General features: G+C 39.1%; 1 protein-coding gene across 1 annotated transcript; it reads left to right on the top strand.

Annotated features, from left to right (window-relative positions):
• Positions 1 to 8,708: 8,708 nt before the first annotated feature.
• LOC139738293 (zinc transporter 6-like) lies at positions 8,709 to 16,989 on the top strand. Its single transcript, XM_071648937.1, has 10 exons — positions 8,709 to 8,964; positions 9,780 to 9,910; positions 10,532 to 10,616; positions 11,502 to 11,610; positions 12,243 to 12,323; positions 12,814 to 12,993; positions 13,725 to 13,844; positions 14,775 to 14,925; positions 15,681 to 15,794; positions 16,255 to 16,989. The coding sequence occupies exons 1-10, from the start codon at positions 8,778 to 8,780 to the stop codon at positions 16,801 to 16,803; spliced, it is 1,707 nt and encodes a 568-aa protein (XP_071505038.1). The 5' UTR covers positions 8,709 to 8,777; the 3' UTR covers positions 16,804 to 16,989.
• The last annotated feature ends 7,034 nt before the right edge of the window (positions 16,990 to 24,023 follow it).

The following is a 24,023-nucleotide window of genomic DNA, read 5'->3' as shown; positions in this document are numbered from 1 at the left end:
CACACAAACACATACACACAAACTTAACCAAATAAATGTCACATTTAACCAACATAGTCATTAGTAACTAAATACAACTGCAAAGATATCACTATCGGAGTTCTGTGATCAAAAAGCTTCATAGACATTGAGGAAGACAAATCATGAGGGTTAATAACAAAAGGATAAATATCAACAACAAAGTTCTATGCTACAACATGCTCAACATGAAAAGAAGAATTACAAAAAAGTATGACCACAGTTTTAAGGTAAAAATGGTGCAGATGATTTTCTGTAGTGGAGATATGACAGGAGTACCCTCAACCCCCTCCCCCCCCCCCTCCAAAAAAAAAAAAAGAAGAAGAAGAGAAACACACCCCACATGAAAACAAAAACAAAAAAAAGAAGAAAAAAACGCTCACATACACGCCCACACAAAGTAAACCAGATGCCGGACCAAACGAGGAAAACATATCACAGCTCAAAGCATTATAAGTTACTTGCAACTTTTTGAGTACACTTTTCTTCCTTTATTCCTTACCAGTGCAATATAAAGAAGAACCAAAATATGACATAATATGGCTTTAAATCTATGCTAAACGGTTGAGTCACAGCACAGATCACTAGGTAGAAATAAGTATAACACAAAATAAAGAAAGAAAAACACGTAAAAGGTGCAGTGCATGGTATCTTTCCAGGGACATGACTTCGAACACAAGTCTATATCTCAGGATGGAAACTACACAAAAGACAGGAAGAGAATGAAAGAGAAGATTACACATATTAATACTATTGATAGCATAATAGCATGGGTAGAGAAGATGAGAGAATAATGTGAAGAGAAAATCGGGAATGACAGAGCGAGGATAGAAGAGGAAGTAAGATTGAAGAGGAAATAAAAAAAGACTAGGAATAACTTAACAAGATAGGAAGAGCAGGAAAACATTACAAGACAACATGAAATGTGAGATTGGCGAATTGCACAATTTTGTAAAGACATTCCTTGATCCACAAACCAGACCACTAAATCACACCCAGAATTAATCAGATAAGAATGAAACAGAAATATTAGAAGTGTACAGATCCTATTTTCTTATTCCTTATTACTGTTTTTACCGAAATTTTGATGTGATGCTACAATAAAAATGTGTCTGGGGTGTTGGGATGACATATCACACAGGCCTGGATGGCTACCCCCCCCCCCCCCCCCCCCCCCCGCCCCGAAATATTATACAGTTTAGATGTAAAGATCCCCTTAAATCCAGAAAAGGAACTTAAAAAGCACAAAAGATTATAAGCTGTAGACATGTAATCATTTCTTTAACATAAAAAAAAAAAAACACCCCACCCCATAAAACAACAACAAAACAAACCAAAACAACACAGTAACTATTAAATGTTAGTCAATGTTATGAAGCACCAAATGAGAATGAAGCTAATTAGCTAATGTTGTACTGGGTAAGATATTCTTTTTTTTTTCTTTGTGTTAGCTCGCCGTTGGCAACTGCACCTGGTTACCACATGACCTGGCCCTACATACTATTAATATAACTGCATCTTTGTACCTTTATGAAATAAGAGTACTGAACAAAATTCTATATGGATGACATAAAAAGAGGTCTCTAAAAATCTTTTGATCTCGTTCACGTCAGTCATAAAACTTAACCATGAACAAAATTTTGGCAATAAATGCTCAACATGCTGTGAGTGCAGACCTTTATGTCAGGCCATGCAGCTGAATTGTGTCATTACTTATTAAGATGTCAAAGGGGAATGAAACTCAAATAGTATGTGGATTGAACAAATGCAGCAAATCATTAAAACACATGAGTGAAATAGCAATAGGCTGAGCATGTGGGAGGTACTATGGCTGAAACCAGCAAAGAAAAAAACAAGGCAATCGCCAAATTGTGTCTCGCCCATTCGCGTACAAGGAATTAATATTTTTTATAACTCCCAGAATAGTAAATTGACCTGCTTATGACCTTTGACCTTGTGATGACCTTCAATACCCTAAGGGACATTTACCATCCAAGTTTGGTCACAAACGGACGAAGGGATCAAAAGTAATGAGCCATAATCGAAACGCGCCATAAAAACTTAACATTGGGCCCTAAAAATTTGTTGACCCCTTTCTGTGACCTTTGACCTTGTGATGACCTTTAACTCCCAAGGGACATCTACCGTCCAAGTTTGGTCACAAACGGACATAGGGATCAAAAGTTATGAGCCACAATCAAAACGCGCCCTAAAAACATAACATTGGGCCCTAAAAGTTTGTTGACCCCTGTCTGTGACCTTTGACCTTGTGACGACCTTCACCTCCCCAAGGGACATCTTCCATCCAAGTTTGGTCACAAACGGACAAAGGGATCAAAAGTTATGAGCCATAAACGAAATGCACCCTAAAAACTAACATTGGGCCCTAAAAGTTCATTGACCCCTGTCTGCAACCTTTGACCTTGTGGTTACCTTCAATTTCCCAAGAGACATCTACCATCACCCAAGTTTGATTGCCATTGTAGCAACATGTGCTGAGTTACGTGTGATAAGAGTCTTGCAAGTAAACTTTAACGTATGACCTCAAATGACCTTTGACCTTATCATGTGACCTCTTACGGCACTATAACATGAAGGTACCCCCAGTGCATCAATCACCCAAGTTTGATTGCCATTGTAGCAACATGTGTCGAGTTACATGTGATAAGAGAGTCTTGCAAGTAAACTTTAACGTATGACCTCAAATGACCTTTGACCTTATACTGTGACCTCCAACGGCACCATAACATGAAGGTACCCCCAGTGCATCTATGACCCAAGTTAGGTTGTAATCCAAGCAACTTATGTGAAGTTATTTGTCAAAAGAGTCTTGCAGGTAAACTTTAACATAGAAAAGAGAGTCTTGCACATACTCTTTAATATATGACCTCAAATGACCTTTGACATCATCACATGACCTCTGACAACACCATAACATGAAGATACCCCTAGTGCTTCTATCACCCAAGTGTGGCTGCCATTGCTGCAACAGTTGCCAAGTTATGCATCATAAGAGAGTCTTGCAGGTAAACTTTAACATTTGTGACGGACGACGAACGACGGACGGACGACGGACGGACGACGGACGGACGACGGACGGACGACGGACGGACGACGGACGGACGCCATTTGGATCCCTTAGTCTCGCCTTCACCTCCGGTGGGCAAGACAAAAAAGGAAAACTAGATTTGGAATTTGTCAACACTGACAAATTAGGTGATCCGATATGTTTGGAAATAAATGTTATGACCTTTGACCCTAATTTACCTACACAAGATGGTGTCTGATCAAGTAGTTGTTATTTTATGAAATAATGTACTTGACATGAACTAAACATGTGCACAATACTGGGCTGATAGGGCCTGTTTTTCTTGAGTTATTGCAAAGAAAGTTGCAAAAAGAAAGAAATATAAAAATACATCGAAGATAAGCTTTAATTTCAACCAAGTTTTTTAACAAGATCCCGACATCGTATAATAACACAAAGGGCATTTAAGCGATAGCGCAAACTTTCAGCTACAACATATTAAAATCTGGGAGAAATTCACCGAAGGTTAAGTGAGCTACATATGTAGTGCTCGATAAAGACAACCATGTCAATTTTCACATCTAGAAAAATTCCCTCCCATAGAGATAACACGTCATAACGAAGATACAGAAAGAAGTACATAGACTTTTGACCCCACTTTGCACAGACAAGATGGCATCTGAGCAAAGAGTGGTTATTTTGTGAAATGATTCTTGTAACATGGTCTTTGCGTGTGCAAAATATGGGAAAGATAAGACATGTATTCACCAAGATACAGGATGAAACATTTATGACCTTTGACCCTAATTTACATACCCAAGATGGTGTCTGATCAAGTAGTTGTTACTTTATGAAATAATGTACGTGACATGAACTAAATATGTGCAAAATATGGGGATGATAGGGGCTGTTTTTCTTAAGTTATTGCAAAGAAAGTTGCAGAAAAAAGAAATATCTCAATACATCGAGGATAAGCTTTAATTTCAACCAAGATTTTTGATGTTACCGACATCGTATGGAAAAACAAAGGGTACACTTACGATAGACCAAAGTCTCAGCTACAACATAATAAAATCTAGGAGAAATTCACTAAAGCATAAGTGAGCTAGTGCTCGAAAAAGATAGTCATGTCAATTTTCATTTCCAGAAAAAACTGCACTCCCATAGAGATAACACGTAAACTGGTCAAATTTGACAAGATTACTTTCAATCCATTTTTACGAGGTGATACCGTCATCCGATCAAAATTGTCTTATCACATTTTTGAAAGACCATTAAATAAGCTACAATATACTGAAATGTGGGTGATAATCGACAAAGGATAAGTGAGATACGCTCGAATGAACTTGAAATTTGATGACGTCATTTTGAAAATTTACTTTTTTTACTTTATTTAGAAATTTTATATCTTTTAATCATTTTTTCAGTATCGCCAACCCATGAAATGACATGTACAACTCATCAGCTTTCAAAATATGTAAAGAAAATGAGGGGTCACCGTCCATCCTGACGAGTAAAATCGGATTTAAAATTGGCGGTTTTTTGGCATAGTTGCACTGTATATCGCCATTGACGCGCGCGCAGAATTTCAACTTTGACGGGCCTGTATGACGTCATATTGAGTCGGATTGACTTGAAACTTGGTAGAAATATTCCTTAACATTACAGACATCCAATCAAAGTGAAAAAACGGGAAATTTCTATTGCATATGAGCTGTGCGTGCGTATATGCACGCGCGCGTATGCGCCTGTCCGATTTTTTTCAATTTTTCAAAAAATGCTCCAAATGGTCCGAAACGTGTGCAAAAAAAATCTGAGCTCGATTTGAGCATACAAATATTTCAACGCGTGCGTACGCGCACGTTTTAAGGGTAAAGATGAATTTTGAGAACATGAGTAGAATCAGCTTAACTTGAACTATATGTGATGTAAATTTCATTGAAAAATTCCATTCCCTTAATGAGATATGAATGAAAATGTGTTTTCATCTTCTTCTTAGCTAACCTCTGCACAACTTTTGAGGAGAAATAAATAAATAAAGAAGGAAAGAAAGAAAGAAAGAAAGAATCAGTACAGATACAGAAGGTGATCCGAGAGGATACTCGGATCACCTAAAAAAGTTTGGCAGCAAAAACAATGGAAGCAAAAACAAAAGTTCAACTAAACAGACAAAGTAGGTCCTATATTTGTCCTACTTTAATTTAGAAGTAGAAATACATTTCTTACATTTTGGTGCCAACATCTCTAGATAATTAAAAAGAAGTTTATATTGACATGTGCGGCATGGTTACAGCAATATAAAAAAAAAAATAGAAAAACAAATCAACAACATTTTTTAAGCTAGTGCATTTTAAGAAAGAGCCATTGCATTGTATTACAGGGCTGCCAACACTGGAAACTAGTTGAGAGTGAGACTTCCATAGGCCAATGCTATAATTTAGGAGTCAAAATGAGTGAGATCAATAGAAATGCATGCAAATGAAATAAAGTTTTAGAGTGAGAAAGGACCAAAATGTGTGAGTCTTATGCTCAATGCGTGAGAGTTGGCAGACCTGTTGTATTACCATTACCTCTTTCAGAAGGCATTGAAACAACAATACAAGTCATACATAAACCAGAAAAATGGTCAAAGGAATTCATAGGGACATACTAATTTCATTTTTAAAAAAAGTATGGTAAATGGAATTTTCTGTAAATCATTGTAGTCTACACCTCGATCCTTTTTGTTGCACCACAATCTCCTACTTAGATAGGCCTATACCGACAGCAATCTAAAAGTCCCAAAACGTTGAAAAGTCATACTAATTAGATTGTCAAATTTTCAACGATGCGGATCCAGGAATACCGTAAGAAGGGGGCACGTTTACAAAATTAAATGGGAGGGGGATGCGGCCCTTCCCTATTTTTTTTTGTTGTTGTTGTTTCTTTCATTTCAACAAGAAAAAAAAAATGGGGGGGGGGGGGCGTGCACCCAGTGCGGCCTCCCCTGGATCCACCACTGAATCTAACGCTGCATTTACGCAATCAGTATGTTAATAAATTTATATAAAAGGACTGGCAACAATATATATTAAAGGTTACATATCTGAGGATTTAAAATGCAAGCATACCCGCGTTAGAACTAGTTGTAGATTGTAGGGCCTAGGTCTAATGTTACGTACCGGGTACCATGGTACTTAAATGTAGAACTAGTAGACTCTGAGGCTGCGTTCACATAGAAGTATACTAAATATTTTCGGGGCTCGTTTGCGAGGGCACGCGAATAGCTTGAATCGAACAATAGGATTTCCTCACACCAGTTCACATAAGAGGGCACTATTCGAAAGTACCAAATAGCTGCAAATAGTATAGCAAAGTGGGAATCCAGCTTGTTTGATTTTCTTGCAGCGTATACCATCTCTCGTTTATGAAATAATGACAATTTTGGTCTGCATTTGCCCTTTAGCAAAAGTTAAAGCATGTAGACTGACATTCTGATGCAGTTTAGAAATTGTTAATAACATTTGCTGGGATGTAGGAGGAAGAAATCCTCACTGCATAGGATGGTGAGTTGACGGTGCGGGTGATGGTGTACTCTGTGCCCGAATAGCGAATAGCGAATACCAAATACTTCTATGTGAACGCAGCCTTAGGTGTCAGTCCTTGATCTCAGATCTCTATGACATTAGTTGTAAGTATAATGCAAGAATGTATAGCAGACATGAATGGTGGTATGCACCAAATTGCAGAGCTGTGCCTGTACCCATGCTGGCCTGAGCAGTTCATAATCATTGACTGACCATTCGAAGATATGAAAAAAAAAGGTGGGGGTCTTGTATTGACGAGTCTGATATCCCCGTTTAATTTCGAGCAGGTGAGCTTTGGTTTGCCCCTGCCTACGCCCTACCCTCCTGCTCTGCGGCAACAGAACCACCCCATTGCCATCAGCATTGCATTGGATTGTGAGGAGCGACGGGATGGGCAATGGAATGCTGCAAGCATCCTGTGACTGCGTTTCACAAAGTTGAATTTAATTAAAGGTTGACTAAAAATGATGGCTTGCCACTGGTTTCCTAATTTAATTTCATTAGGCTAATCATCATCCACTTCAAATTATCAGTAGGCCTAATTCCGTTGAGACATTGTTATTCATTTTTACTTTGTATTAAATTTATTGATTATTGATGGCCACATGAAAAAAATGTCTCCAAAATTTTCATTTTTATTAGAAAGTTGAGCAACATTGGTGAAGGCACACACAGCATACCATGATTTCAGACAATCTTGAATTCAGTTAAATTTCAACTTCGACTAAAAATCTTTGTGATACACCCTCCTGTTCACGAATGCGTAAGGAACCTTACCAGATTCGAGCGACAGACGTCTCACAGACAGGGCATGGGCCTGGGGACAGTAGCCTGAGTAGGCCTGGCCTACCCCTACCTAGGACCTACCCAAAATTTGTTCCATTTTTCAAGCTGAACTGTTTCCACTACTTATAAAAATGTTTCCAAAAGTAGAACATAAAACATACTAATATGGAATAGGCAACGGTTGTTGATTTTCAACATTTTATCGAAATTTTCAAACAAAATGTATCTCACCGTATTGTGCCGAGTGTGTCGATCTTCAACTTGTCTCAGTTCGAGGTTGGTTCGTTCCGCACGGGGAGCGCCCCGGCGCATGTGGCACAGGCTTGAGGCCTCCACCTGTACCTGCCCACCACATGTGACGTGCCGACCCGGCTGCGGAGTGAACCGCTCACTGCGTGCGACGACGGTGACTCGACAGGCAGGGATTTTGTTCATTTTTTGTTACTAAAACTGTTTTACTGCATACCAAAATGTCGCCAAGGGTAGGAGAAATGTGTATCTACTTCGAAAATTAACTTATGCTGATCTTTCTCATTGTTTGACGGAAAATTTCGAAACAAATTGATCGAGTGCACGTGTGTTGCTCTTTTAACTCAATTCTACGTGGTTACGCACGGGGAGCGCGCCGGCGCATGTGGCACTGGTTTGAGGCCTCGGACGAGGTGCAGCTCCACCCGCCCACCGCGCGACGTACGTACGTACGATCACGAGCTAAGGCGACTCGACAGGCAAGGATTTTGTTCATTTTTTTGTCACTAAAACGGTTTTGCTGCATATGAAAATGTCTCCGAGGGTAGAAGAAATGCGTATCTACCATGAAAATCAACTTTTGCTCATCTTTTCTCATCATTTGACGGAGATTTCCAAACAGATTGATCACTTCGTACTGGCTGTCACCACGATAAAAAGCTTGGTAACCGAGATTTTCGCAACTGGAAAAATACCGTAAATTTATTGCCCCGTATTAGCAGAAAAATCGAGAAAATGTTGTATGAATTCACTAAAACACTTTTTCACATATCACTCCTCTCAATCAAAGCATGGACACGACTAAAATCATTGATTTCACGAAGAAAAATGCAACAAAATAAGTCGGGTCGAGTTGTCCAATCGCAAACCCGACCCTGGACAGCTCGACCCGGTCGAGCTGTCCAGGGGTAGGGACGAGTTGTCCAGGGACGACTTATCCCGCGGTCGAGTTGTCCAACCCCCCATGCATGTGTATTCGTGAAGCGTAATCTCCGAGTGATTAACGTTCGTTTCATTGTAGATTCCTTTGTTCAATCCGTCGTGACACACATTTTGCGGTCATTTATGTCCACTCACAACGTAAGCCTGCCTTTGATCTTGTCTGGAATGCCTAGATTTGGAGAGTAGTCATGCAATACGGCAGTCAAGTTATCGACATCGATGCATTCGACACTTCCATGGACGTGGACGTGGGAGGTAGAACGCACGGCTTCGGGAAGAGTCTTCCGGCCGCGTCTTCTGGGCACAGTCATGCCCACGGACATGGACACGCACACAACTCTGCTGATCACAAGTATCATGGGACTGTTGGACATGGTATGAAACACTGCTGATTTATAGGTCTCTTGAGTTTCGGATCCTTGTAGATTCTGTCAGGTTTTAAACAGCAGTTCCTAGACATCCTAAACATCAGTTTAAATGATAAGGATTCAAGGATTCCGTAAAATTTACTCCACTAGCCTGGCCTACTAGGCTAGCTAGGCTAGTTGTAGAGCCTGAGGGAGTAAATATACCCTTGGACTTGGTAGAGCACACAGTCAGACACAGTGGCAGAGCAGTGTGGATTCACAAATACTATAGGCCTATACCAGAACAGAGAAGTGATTACCATACCACACTCGTTAAAGGATCAATCTAAAATTCTACATAAACGTACTAATAGGAGGGTTAAACGTTAAATTAAGGAAATACATAGTTCTCAGAAGGGCCCAAAAATTCATCTTCCAAGGTCCACCATTTTGAATTTTTTTATTACAATGCACCGGACTGCGGAGGGGTCTAACAAGAAAATTGGCTGGCTGACAGAATGATAGAATTTAAATGAGTTGTTTTTTAGTAGAATGTTTGGGGATCAAAAGAAAAGGGTAATTTACAATGATTTTGAATGTATCCAGTGTATAAATGCATAAAATTTGCATTCCTGAACAATTTTCTGAAGTGCTTTCCAAGAGTCCTTGTTCAGTAATGAATGGGTAGGTTGAACATGAGGTGATAGTCAATTTTTATCAAGTAATTCCCTCTTGCGTGCCCTACATGGAAGATTGATGAAAACTAGTATGAAGCGATTAGAATGTGATAAACCATTCCTGTTACTAACTCCTAACTGTATATGTGGTGTTTTTTATATCAAGGTGTTCATGGATCAGCTTCTAATGGCCTCGGTGACATCATCCACGGGACCATACAGCCATTTGCCAGGCCTCAGCATAGCTTCCTGACCAGACTGATGACTGAGCTGCGATCTGTGCTTAAAGAGCAGCAGGTGAGTCCAGAGGAAGGATTTCTTATTCTTATTTAGGACTGTCATCTTCAGATTTTTTTTTAATGTCTTTTCGCTGCTACATTCATCCTAATATGTGTTTCTTTTCAACTGATGATGGAGTATTTAGAAAGGTTGGGCACCAAGGGTATGCCTTCAAAGAAATAATGAATTTGATACGATGTATGTGCAAGACAGATGAAATAGAAAGGACAGTGCTCAGTGACAGTGGAAATTAAAGACATCACATGAACAAGAGGAAGGAACATGTCACAAATCTCCAAAGTAAACATATATCTCCAAAGTTAACAACTTATATATCCCTAGAGCTTTAAAAGTTGGGCAATGAACAACAAAATCATCAGCACAAGCTCTCTTCAAACTGCAGAAAATTTACAAGCTTGGACGGTCCTGACTGCTGCTGTCTGTAACACACCATGTAGAAGACATAGTCTCTGTAATGTCTGTTAAGGCTGTGAAATTAGAATGGCTGAAATGTCATTTTTAAAAAAAATCATGTGATCAATATGTTGCAGAGTCTGACTTCCACTTAATCTATGGAATCTTTACACGGCAGTATCATCTGACTGGGAAGTTGTCATTTTCCTCTTTTTTTAATTTCAGGCAAAGAGAGTTGTTACACTTGGCATCATGGGAATGTTATGTTTCTTGGTCCTGCTGCTATGGTGCCAGTCCACAAACAGTATCGGTAAGAATTTGCTCCAAGACTTTGGAAGGACATCAGGAAACAAAAAATGCAAAGGCAATATTTTGATGTCTATACCCAGTGGCGGATCCAGAGGGGGGCGCAACCGGCGCACCCCCCCCCCTTTATTTTTTGTTAAAAACAAAAGAAATAAAAAGAAAAAAAATGAAATGAAACCCAGAAGTGGCACCAGAAATATTAGTTGCCCCCCCCCCCTTTACAGAATTCCTGGATCCGCCCCTGATACCCGTACCTTGATGCCAACATTGTGCTTAGTATATAGTAAGCATATCCTGCTTGCCTGTAGCATTCTATTTTTCACTTACAGAAAAAAGAGAAAAATAATGTGAACTACAGTAGTGCCAAATAAAACCGGGGGAGGGTACTTTTTGTTGCTAGGCTGGAAACTGTAGTAACTCTGATTTGCATATTGTGGTAAACCGCTCTGTTGAAGAGGACATTGTACTGTCAGCACTTCCAAAATCAAAATTTCTCACCTGTGTTAATGTTGAGTATCGTAATAGACTAGCGGAAACATTTTGGCAGACCATCTGATGTCACATGTGGCTATCATCCTGTAATGATATAGAAGTAGTTAATTCACCCTCAGAGTGATATCATTTCCTTTCCTTGAATGTTCATGAAATCTCCCTTTTTTCATTTATCAATGTGCTGCCTTTTAAGTACAAAGATGACTTGTTCTTGAGTGTGACACTGTCATCATAACATCATAATTGATCGTGACTAGAGTTGCTCACATAATGATGTTTATAAAATGTCAGCATATACATATTTGTGTTGTATATTCTGGAAGGTGCTTCACAACTTGAGATTTAATGTGTGTATAGGGTGTTTGACACTTTGATGTACTTTTCCTTTTCTTTGCAGCCCTCCTGGCATTCACCTACATAATTTTCTTCGATGTGCTGTCACTCATCGTGTGTCTCATAACAATCTGGGTGACAAAACAAAAACCTTCCAGCATCTATACATATGGGTAAGGAGACCAAAATCGTCACCTTAGATACAGAGCCTACACATACACATACTTGCGGAAAATTAATCTGATAGGTTTCTTATGCATTAGGTAATGGTTGTTCGGTTTCATGAATAGTGTGACTGTTAGACAGCTTTGTAAGTACTTTGATACCGGTAGTTCATGTAGTCATGTGTCTGTTAACAAAGAAACTTTGGTACCAGTTTCGTTAGTTCCCTAAATAGTCTCCACAACACAGCTTAGATTTGTCATGCCCAACATGATATGTAAGAAGATTGTGTGATGTTCAATGACAGTTAGAGGAGTTACTGCTCCATAGATTGAAGTGAAACATGAGCCAATTACATACCAGAGGATATTTTTGGAAAACACTGCTATACAGTGAAGATAAAACGTAAGTGAAGGGAAACTGCTATGGACATTACAGCTGAAGAACCAAAGTTTATTAAAAAGGCTATAATTATGATGTTAAAGTAATGATATCACTGCCATCAGCAGCAGCTACTCTGAAATGCCTTCAGAGTTTGTGTATATAATATAGATCTATCTATATGCTGGCATATTTATTTTTGCACTTCTCAATTATGAATGGACATGGTGTCAATCGTATCATACTGTTCTTGTTATGATAGGTATGAGAGATTTGAAGTTCTTGCAGTATTTTCAACCACAATGCTTGCCATCTTTGGTGCAATATTCATCATGAAAGAAAGGTGAGTTTCACATCAGTGACCAACGACATAACTTGAAAGAATGTCATCTTTTTTTTTTGTTCGTACATTGTTGTCCCTTAATGTGTTACTACAATCCATCAATGCATGATTATGTTTGTACAGGTGTATAATTTTGCAAATTATTAATGTACAGTGGAATTTATGGACTCCAAACACAGTATTGTAATTACCCAAAATATGTTGTTTAAGATTGGGACTAACATTCAAAGAATTAATAATGCACATGGGGGGGGGGGGAATCAACTAGTTAATGAAAGGGTAGGTTCTTTGCCATGGACATAAACATATTGTCATTATCAGTGCAATTGAAAATCAATATGTAAGAAAAGCTGTTGATGCCAATGACAGAAAACTTGAGTTGTCACGTTTCTTCCTTTGAAACCCAGTTCACTGCTAAATCCAAAGATATGAATATTTCAGGGGCATTTTGGTTAAAAACTACCCTCCATTATTTCCGTGGCAACTGCAGCACGGAGCGCATCCTGCAGCCCCCGGAGATCCACACAGGGCGTCTAATGCTGGGGGCCATCCTGGGTCTCTTCAGCCACTTGGTGCTCCTCTATGGCTCCAGCAACCAGGCCTTCAGCCACGTCAGCTCTGCCTCCAAGAGCAGCTGGCTGCAGGAGCACTTTGCCGATATCTGCCGGAGGTGAGATGCGACAACTCTCTCTCTGTTATTCACCCCCTCAAAACTGTTTCATAAAGCTGTTTGTAAAGTTACAAACAACTTAAGTTAACTCAAGTTCTGATGTGCTATACTTATCAGAATTTTCATAATTCAGCACAAGAACTGATCACCAGTCGCTCGTAAGTCGTTCGTAACTTTACGAACAGTTTTATTAAACACCCCCGGTGCCATAGGTAACAAATTATAGTTGGTTTGTCTTTCTTGTAGCTGTGAACATACTCAACTGCAGGGCAATTATTCCGATTTTATATGTTGATACACATTCTTCACAACCTATGTGTTTCTGGGACGTTTCCGATTGAATGAATTCATCATGAACAGTCGGTTATAAGGAAGTATCTGGTGAAAGTTTCACCCTGGTTTGCTAATGCTGTAATTACACATGAGATATACACTAATTTCTTTGCTCATATGTTGGTATGTGTGTTTGCCTTTGGTTAATTCTTTTCAATATGTCACATTCATGTCCTGCAAAAGATGCACTACAGTCTATACATGAGGAAGGATGAACATAGCATTTTTGGATGTTAAACTGTTCTGGAGTCTATTAAGAAATGTAGTGAATTGGATGTCTGTGTTTCTCGTCATCCACATTTGAAACACGCTTAAAAAATTGAAAATGATACAAAGAGAGTCTATCAAGTGCATAGGAGATAAGCTTCTTGTTTCCTTCTTGGTTATTTTGTCTTCAGTTTCTGCACAGTTGTGCCAGGCTTTGATCATCTTCTTCTTCCTCGAGTGAATCCGTTCGTCCTGATCGGTCTCTGCAGTATGCTCTCCTTATGTGTCACTGACTTCCTGGTCGATATGAAGTAAGAATTCTTCTTTTTCTTTCACAACTTTAGTGACATTTCATAACCTTTCATATTTTCCGCATTATCATTTACCTCCTTCCCATCAAAAACAGATATATATATATATATATATATATATATATATATATATATATATATATATATATCTTTTTTTTTTTTTGCTTTTGTTTTGCTTGAAAAAGTTAGTACTCTGAAGGATAAAATTTGAAGGAATGGTGTGGTTTTGGTTGAGATGGGGCTTCAGGTTTTCAACCTTTTTGAGATGATGAAAAACCTGTAATAAAATAAGAAAGAGCGTACAATTCTGAGAGGAATTCTAAGTTTATTTGATGAAAATCGCTTTTGAAATGGCTGAGATATCCAGGAACAGAGACGTCCTAATAAAAGATGGGACCCACTTTTTATTAGGATCGCTTTGTTTTACTTTGTTTTTGGATATTTCAGCCATTTCATAACCGATTTTCATCAAATAAACTTTGAATACCTCCTAGAATTGTATGCTCTTTAATATTTCATAAGTGGTTCTGATTATTTCTCAAGAAATTAAGTCTGAATCCCCATCTCAACCAAAACTATGCTATCCCCTTTAACCAAGTACATATGTGACATCTGAAAATGAATAGATTATTACCTCTGCCACGGAGGGTATGTTTTTTTGCCGGTGTTTGTTTGTTTGTCTATTTGCAAAATACTCAAAAAGTTTCTAAGGATTTGGATGAAACTTACAGGAAAAGTTGATAATGACACAAGGAACAGATGATTACATTTTGATAGCAATTTGGGAATTTTTATGAATTTTTAAGGAGTTTTCTTTATCTCTTGGCAAATAGGGTCAATGAACTTGGGAGTTCAAGCTACTGAACAAGATATTCTGTTGATACAACATGCTATTATGAGTATCCATTTTCCCCTTATTTCTGTCACTAGCAATTTTCACGCAGCAGACGCAGTGGCGGCGTTCTGTATAGCTATGATGACCATTGGCACAATGTTTCCCATGAGTGTGTACTCTGGCACCATACTGCTGCAGACAACTCCAGCGCACATACTGGGGCAGTTGGACAAGTGTCTGCGAGAGGTAAGAAAATAATTTCCCCCACCCAGTGATTTTAGCAACAATGGTAATCACTCGGAGTCCTCTCTTCCTGATGTCCATCATGTATGAAGGAAATATAATTGCTATTCAAGATGGACATGTTTTACATATTTTAGTCAGCATTTCGATACAGGAGACTTACGTCATATGAAGTACTTGGAACCAGCAGTTTTCTTCCGGTATAGTGAAATTTTATAGCAGAACAAGCTGGACCTGAATTTTTTACTTCATTGTAATAAAATTTCGATATAACCATGTTCGTTATTACAGGAGTGTACTGTAGAGTGTTGGGGTTTTTTCCATGGTGCAAAGGTAGGTTTTTAGCTACCATTCTGTAGGCTCTTTTTTTCTTCTCCACATTGGAATAGTTTCAGCCCAAGGCTGATGTGACCATTCATTGCACATTGCACACCACAGGAAGAGGAGAGCAGTGTGTATCTTCAGCCCGTTCAAGACTTGTTCCAATTAATCTTGGGCAGGCATCTATGGGAAACGTGTTACAGCAAAATCAGCTTGTCCACAAAGTGTTAGTACAAGCTAGTGCTTGTTCATAAGGCATTTGCACTGTAAAACTCACTTATTCAAAGTGAACTACATGTTAATTATTTTGTTAAGGTATTTATGCAGGGAGGAAGACAAGCGTTAACTCTGTATATGAGTATGTTGAATATGTTTTCTCAGTATGATTCTCAATGTCAAGTGAAAGCCCGTAACTGTGTCACTGTTTCACGTTGCAGGCTTCAACACTAGATGGCGTGCTTGAATTCCGCAACGAGCATTTCTGGACGATGTCTTTTGGCCAGCTTGTTGGGTCCCTGAATGTCAGGGTTAGAAGAGATGCAGATGAGCAGGTGAGAATTGAAATAAGACTAGTGCTTGCATTTGGTTCCTTATGAATGTCAAGAACCAACTCAAATTTGAGTTTGAGTTCCCTGGTTGATGAGTTTTGTGGAAATATTCACTGCTTTACAAAGAGCAGGGAAGTTTTTCTCATCTTTGCCACCTAATCGCAGCGAAAAATTGAAGACAAAAGAACCTTTGATCATCAGACCAAGACTGACACTAAAAAACAAAAAAATATCCGGAATCTCATAAAGTGTCCTCTCCTCAGAATTTGACTTCCTAAGAAATTAGAAATCCCTCGACTGCAAATTAGGCCTGATAACCTCTCTTTGATATAGCCCTCTCCAGCCCTCTGCAGTTTAGTGCTTGTGAAGTTTCCTCTTTACCACTTGAAAGCAGCAAAATGTTAAATTGTTAATTACACTGACTAATGGACTACTTTGTATTTCTATCATTTCCTCATTTCAGATGGTCCTTGCCCACGTCTACAACAAGCTCTCCCACCTCGTCTCCATCCTCACCATCCAAATCATCAAGGATGAGTGGACCCGCATCAACCCAGTCTCCGCTACCATAGCAACCACGCGGTCCTCCCTGGATGACTTCACACCCAGTATCCCACCTATTAAACCTGTTGCCTCCGCCTTGCCCAGCTACCTTGGGGGCGGCGGCAGCAATTTCCCCATGATGCCTGTCCGTGCCCACAGCACGCCCTTTGGAACTCCCATCAGGGATGTCAGCTTTGCCTCAGACATCGACAGCGTCCCCTCCCACGACGTTCCATCTCCCATCATGCCTGACGCGCGATTAAAGGGCATCTTGCGGACCACCACAAACAGTGCTTATGGAGCCGCGAGGCCCAGTCTGCAGTTTACAAGTGCAAATCTTGGTCCTCAGCGGGCGCCGCCCACTAACGCAGGGAGTGCGGTCATTGATTTTAGCACCCTTGGAACCAGCAATGTGTTGTCATCAAATGCCATGAAGAATACGAATGCAAGGACTAGCTCAAGGAGATGAAACAACATGTTTCTACCCTTATAATTGATGAACTGTGAGTCCCAGAACAAAGAAGTGCTAAAATGAAATGTAACAGAGACGATATTTTCATCAAATTTGTACAGCCAGAGACTATTCAGTAGAGTCTGTTTTATATTTATTTAGCTGGTAGCATTTCGTTATGTGGTCATTTTGGTGTCCGGCAGCTGAGAGATTGAAATCTTGACCGAGGCTGAGGAAAGAAAAATGCTAGCCCAAAATCAGCTCTGTGACTCTTGATCTTCGAACTTTTTGCATCATGTTTGCCATTCTGTATAGAGTAAAAATCTTTGGCTTTGTTTGATATAAATGTATGTAAGAGATTAAAGAAATTTTAAGACATTGAGCCCAGAACATATCAAAATCTAATTATGAGGACCAAGAAGTGTTGATTTATGAATTATTTGTAAATTGGTTTGTAGAATATGAAGAATGCAGAGAGATAGTTGTTCTTTGATAATTTGACGAGAAAAGGAAGAGGAGCAGAAATGATAAAAACTGTCACAGTACGATTAGACCCAGCATTGTGGAATGTAGCATGAATGAACAAGTCTTTGTAGATGTTTGGTTGGTTTTTTTTATACAAGTTTAGACAAATCCGCTTCATTTCTGTTCAACTCTAAGCTGATATAAATTTTCCAGGTTTAAGATTTTTAGCTCACCTGAGCCGAAGGCTCGTCCGGCGTCCGGCGTGTGTTGTGCGTAAACTTTTTACATTTTCATCTTCTTCTTGAAAACCCCAAGACCGATTTTCACCAAACTTGGCAGGTTGCATCCCTAGGGGTGTAGGATCTCAATTTGTTCAAATGGGCACTGTGTCCCACCTGAAGAGCCCCAAGGGACCCAAACCTTCCAAAATTAAGAAATCTTTAAAAATCTAATTTTCTAGAATCAGAAGTATCAGAATACTATGAGTTAGTACATTAGTGACTGGAGTTCCAAGTTTGTTCATGGCAGATCCAGGGGTGCCTCCCTTGTGGGGGATGGGGAGGTCCAAATTGGGGCCTAAATTGTACATTTTCATCTTCTTTAAAACCTCATGGATTTTTACCAAACTTGGCAGATAGCATCCCTAGGGGGTTAGGATCTCAATATTTTAGAATGGGCACTATGCTCCTGCCCCCCCCCCCCCCCCCCAGCCCCCCAAATTAAGGAATCTTAAAAAGAAAAGTTTTCTTCTCAACAACCAGAAGTGATAGAGCTAAAATTGATACTATGAGTGGGGGGGGGGGGGGGGGGGGATGGTCCCAATTTGGGCCCTAATTGTACATGTTCATCTTCTACTTGAGAGTGCCTGGTGAAGTTTTGGGAGAGCTGTGTGTAATTTAGATTAGTGACTGCGTTAAAGGTAAACTTGCGATACTCGGGTGAGCGCTAGACCCGCAGGTCTCTTGTTAACATCAGGTTTCTGCACAACATGGAAGTCCTTGGATGGGTCATGCAATTTACCCAGCAGAACATTTAAAAAGAAAAATTATAATTTACAATGTCAATGGTAACATATTGTATGTCAACAGGAGACCAGTGTTGCAGTTGGCGTGGCAATGTGCATTAAACGGGCATTCCAGATGATTTTCATAATTTCACATCATGTAGTATATAAATCGACAGCTCCATGTATAGATTTGTGGAATTTATTGTGGTCTTTGAGCAGAGAAACCAATACTCTGAAAAATCTCACACAAATTACATTCAACAGTGTTGATGACATAGGAGCCTCATGTATTTCAGAAATGTAGCAGTGCAATTCCATATAATACCACTTGAGTTCACCTGTGTAGAATGTATGCATACTTTCTTCTTTTAGTCTATTTTCTTGAGCCCCAACTCATGCATTCTTTTGGTGAGGCTGCCATGTCATCATCCTTGTTCATTGCAATTTGTTATAAATTTTGAAAACATTCTTATTCTTCATCCCAATCACTATAAATTCTGAAAATCTGTACTCAGTATAAGTAATTTATCATTGTTCATATGTGAAAATCTGAAAATTATCTGGAGATCTCCTTTAAGCTTCAATCGAATGTCGTTTGCCAAAGATGCTCCAGAACGAATTATCCATATAGCGCAGTGACAGTCAAAATGTGTCATGTGGAGATTTTGATGGTATTCCTTGTAAGCTAGTTCTGAATATGATAAGGTAATTCAATCCAACTTCCTCCTGTAATTATTTCATCTCACCAGTAATTATTTATCCATAGTGGGAATGTTAATGTGGTCAATTAATGAAAGAATGATCGAGTTTGTGCCCACCATGTCGATATTAGAATTATTATTTTTTCTTTATATTAAATCCTGCTTGCTACCAACATTGTCGACTTCCTTTTGAATGTAGATCAGTACATTGAAATCATGTTTTGCGCATATTCAGAACATTTGGTAGTCATTGTGTGCATGGCACAATGGGTGATGTTTGTTTTGTTTGTTTTTTATTGTTCCATATTCCACATTTCAACAAATACGTAAAACATAAACATCACAATACAAAAGCATGGATGAATTGTCAAGTACAGCTTATAAGACAATAAAACATGTGAAATATGAGGAATCTACATAGAAGCATTGCTTGTAGGGTGTAGATGTGATGTCTGTAATGGAAATTAAGTTATCGAAATGGCATTGACAACTCAAAAGTTAATGTTTTACTTCTTTCTAGTTGTCATCATTTAGCAAAAAGTTTCATCCCTCTACTGGAAACATGGAATGTTTCATGGTGTGGAAATTTTCACATATTTAGCAATCTTTTGAACTCGCACAAAAGAAGAGAATATGCTAATATTCTTGGAATGAATAATCAAAATATGTACAGAAATATTCTTGTCTGCGATATTATAAATAAATGATCTTTACTGAAATTGTGAAATATCTATTGTGAGAAAGCTTTCATTTTGACAGTACCTGTGAATGACTGTAAAATATCTAAACTTTTTAAATAAAAAGCAGAAGGAAGTTAAAATTACACATTATTGTCTCACTACCAAATCCATTAGTAGCTACGCATCTTTTAGCTCATTTGAGTGGAGTGGCTAAGTGTGCTGTTACAATCATTCACTGTTTGGTATCTGCCATCATAAATTTTTTCACGTCTTCATCTTTTACTTGAAAAGTTGTGAGTTGATTTTCACCAAATTTTGCTGAAATTGTGGGGGAAGGGGGGCAAGGGATCATAGTTTGTACAAGTAATGGTGCCCATAGGAAGGGCCCAAATGCCTCGGATTAGCACATTTCATGATCTTTGATATATTTTTATCTTTTTGTGGAAAACAGTGATCTGGATTTTGGACAAACTTGGCAGGAATCATCAATGGATGGGGGTGATCATTATCTGAACAAATTATGGTATCGGGGGGGGGGGGGGGGGGGGGGGGGGGAGTTTACCTCAGCTTGAGTGCCATGCAGGTTAAGTGCAATACTCGGGTGAGCGCTAGACCTGTCGCTTGTTAAAAATTCAAAGATTTTTTAAAATTTCCCACTTCCATAATTTGCAGATTCTTATATGCCACAATGACTCCACAAAATTTGTAATTCATATTTTTTGAATGAATACAATACATGAATTCAATGAATACACCGATGTTGCAGTAAACATGGGTTCGCCTATGGTGAAGTGGTAATGCTCTTTAAAAGCTCACAGAAATTAATCATAATGTTAATCTTACTGTCATACAAGTCTTTATGACCTCATATTGGTAGGTTGTGTCCTGATTCCCCATGTCACAAAGCAAGACATTTCATGAAAATTAAGAAGTTTTGTATGTGAGGCTTGTATTTACCCATCATTGATATACACGTAATTTGCCTGGTATAGCTTGCCCACAGTGCTCATCAATCAAAAAATTTCAGCTTATCATATGCCACTGGTCAATCCACAATTTTTTCTCCCCTCTTCATGCCAAGTTACCAGATTTTCATACTCAAACCATTTCTGGAAGATACTGTGTATCATGCTATACAGGTATCCAAGCATGTGACAAATGAGAGTACTGTAATGAATTTTTAGTTTCGTTCGTTTGTGTGAAATTTGAGTTGCCCTTAAGATTGTAAATTTCCGTTCAGAGTCAACATGGAAGCAATGCCTTGTCAAACTACATTAGGATTATAGAAACAGAAAACTGAAATTGTTCTATACTGTATAATGAAATGCATTTTCTTGGGCATGTTAATGCAAATTGTGTCACATCTATACTGATGTCTACCTATTTACATCAACATCTCCTGTATTACAATGAGAACATAATTGATACTATTTCAAGAGCAAATTTTGCACACTGTTTCTTTATCCTTATTTTGTATCTGTAGGGCATATTTGTTAATGTCTTTGTTATGTGATTGCTTTTTGTGACTGAAAAGATTTGTAAATGTATTCATAATATCAATTTAAGATTATGTGTTCCCCATGAAGTTAAGTAATTGGTGTCATATTAAACAAAAAAGTGTTCATGAGATATATACTGCATCCACTTGTTGCAAAAAGAAGTCATCATTTTGGAACATTTTGAAAGAATAAACATGGATTCTTGCTTGATCATGTTTTTGTCAAATGTAGTATCTTTAATTTTCTAGTGATGAAGTGATCGACTTCTTGGGTCACAGTGTCAGAAAGAGTCTGTAAATTTTTTTGGGGGGTATGTTCAGCACAAAATTTTTATGGGCAGGGCCATCATGGAAGTTGCACATTTTAACTTCAATCTTCATTGTCTTAACAGAAATAGAAACCGACAAACAAAGGATCTCCAATTTCAGTAATGTGTCTGAAGTAATGATGGAACATGAATTCATAACACTGGTAAGAGATACAGGCGACTCTCGCATTAGGTAGTCAGGACTGTAAGAAATTTCTTGTTGTGATAAAACCTTGTCACAATCAAAATGGACACCCGCAGGCTGCTACCGCGGCCAGCGCTGTGTTTTTAAAAGTGGGGGTCCTAGTTCAATATTTCTGGAGTGCCTCTTCCAGGTTTCATCAGCTGACGAGCAAAAAAAAAAAAAAAAAAAAAAAAAAGCTTTACCACATTTTTCTGGTGCCACTTCTGGGGTAAAAAAAGGAAAAAAAAAGTGGGAGCCCAAAAAGGTCAAACCCTATGTATTATGCACACAAAAAAAGGTGGGCTGAGCCCCTCCGGCAAACCCCCCCCCCCCCCCCCCCTTGCACCGTGCTGGCTACATTAAGCGCATGAAGGAAGACAGATATGGCCGTGACACATTAAAGGGGAATGAAACCCAAGTACAGTATAGGGCCTTGGCCCTAGTAGTGTGTAAATTAAGGACATTCAGCAAAATTAGTAGAACACATGAGTACAGTTTGAGAAATATCAGACAATTCATTCAAAAGTTATACATCTTTAAATTTGGTGCAATCATCACCTGATGAGGGGACTGTGAGATCAAGTTTGAACAATGGTGTAATGAAAATAGGCCTATAAAAAATGTATAATTTTCATTAAAAGATGGAATTTCGTGGTATCCTCGTTATATTTTCTTTCTATCATTGTACATACATGATGCCAATACTGTAGTCATCTTTTTATCCAGTGATGGCTGCACTGAAACTTAAAAAAAAAAAGAAGGTTTTATATAACTTTTCAATGGATTGTCTGACTTTCCTCAAACTTTCACTGATGTGCTTTACTAATATAGCTACACTCACTCAATCCACACATGTATTTGTGTGTCATTCTCTTTTAGGCCCCAACCTGCAGGTGAGAGATATGCTTGTGTCAAATAGACTACTTATCCCTTTGTACATACATATATGTAAAGGTATGGAGAAGAGAAAGAGAGTGTGTGTGCAAGTGTAGAAATTTCATTTATGATTAAAAATAAAGAGTGAATCATGTACCGGTAAGAAGTCATGTGACATTGCTCACTATGCTACTTGTACCACTATAGAGGTAGACAATCTGGTATAAGTTGCAATTTCTGATCTTATTGCTTCCCTAAAGTCTTCTTCATGAAATTTGTGAGTACCGGTACCAGAACAATTTTCCGAACATCTGAATAAATAAGATTTATGGACATGAAATATGTTTGGCAGTGATCTAGTATCTTCATATTCTTGTCTTGGCCTGATTCAGGCAGTTTTGGTGATTTTCACAATGTATGACTTTTGGTGACGTTTTGAGATAAGAATTATCTATTCTCCCATGACATGCTAGCAAATCAAACGCGTGTCACAGTGAAAGCGAGCTCGAGGCTCTTGTTTAGCTTACGTGTAACAACAATTGCGCCACCACTTGTTAGTGATAGACACAACTAAGGAGAGTGCACGATAGAGACGTAGCCATCCCTTGATCTTCCCAACACGAAGAACATCTCTCGAGGCCGGTCTAGCTGATACAGGTCAGTGGTTGCTTTAATATGTTTCTTTCTACTTCGATACTTCAGTCAGCGTCAGAAGAGCAAGGAAGTACATGTAATTAGTAGATTTCTGTACTTGAAAAGCAATGGTACTACTAGCGTAGAGTTGCAATGGCAGGTCATGCAAACATACCGATCGATGCTCGTGATGCACGCCTGCTCGGCCCCGGATGGGAAACCTGAATTGACCGTAACCGAACCGACACGTGCAACTGCAGTGTGTGGGCGTGTTGGAGGTGTGTCTCAACTGGTTGACGAGTGCGAGTGTGCCATGTTGTTATGCTGTATCAGTTCTGGTTCTGGTTCTGGTTCTGGTTGTATACTGCACACAACGCCCTGGTGGGCTATCACGGTACAGTGGTCGAGGTCATTTGCAGCAGCAACAATTAAATCTTGAAGTGTGCTTTTTGGGTTATGCTAAACACATCTAATTATCAGTTCGGGAAACCCACTCACAAGGGGGGCCCCTCCTTATAAGTAACCCGTCCTCCTTATAAGTAACCCCGTCCCCCTTATAAGTAACCCCCGGGGCACCCCTTATAATGAGTCTCCACGCTTTTTTGCAATGCAACGCGAAAATGAAAGGACTGCGGCAATTCGCTTGATTATGTCCATAAAGCTTCACAAGTTTCCTAGTTACTCATGAAATTTGAGCAAAATCGGTTTGAGGCATCATATCTAAAATCATGGATTTAAATGCGATGTCAAACGACCCATGCGAATGCTGAAATGCGAGCGATTACTGGCGTGAGTGTCGCCAGGCGCGGCGGCGCGGCAATGCTTGAGTGCAGACGTGGCGACTGAGTACGAAAGTCTCCGTACTCCGTCGCCACGTCTGCACTCAA

The sequence above is a fragment of the Diadema antillarum genome, unplaced genomic scaffold (genome assembly GCF_040938485.1).
Source record: "Diadema antillarum isolate AM-2024a unplaced genomic scaffold, OU_Dant_1.0 scf00000029, whole genome shotgun sequence".
Classification (NCBI taxonomy): domain Eukaryota; kingdom Metazoa; phylum Echinodermata; class Echinoidea; order Diadematoida; family Diadematidae; genus Diadema; species Diadema antillarum.
The sequence above is the reverse complement of the archived record's forward strand: the minus strand, read 5'-3'. Positions and strand labels throughout refer to the sequence as shown.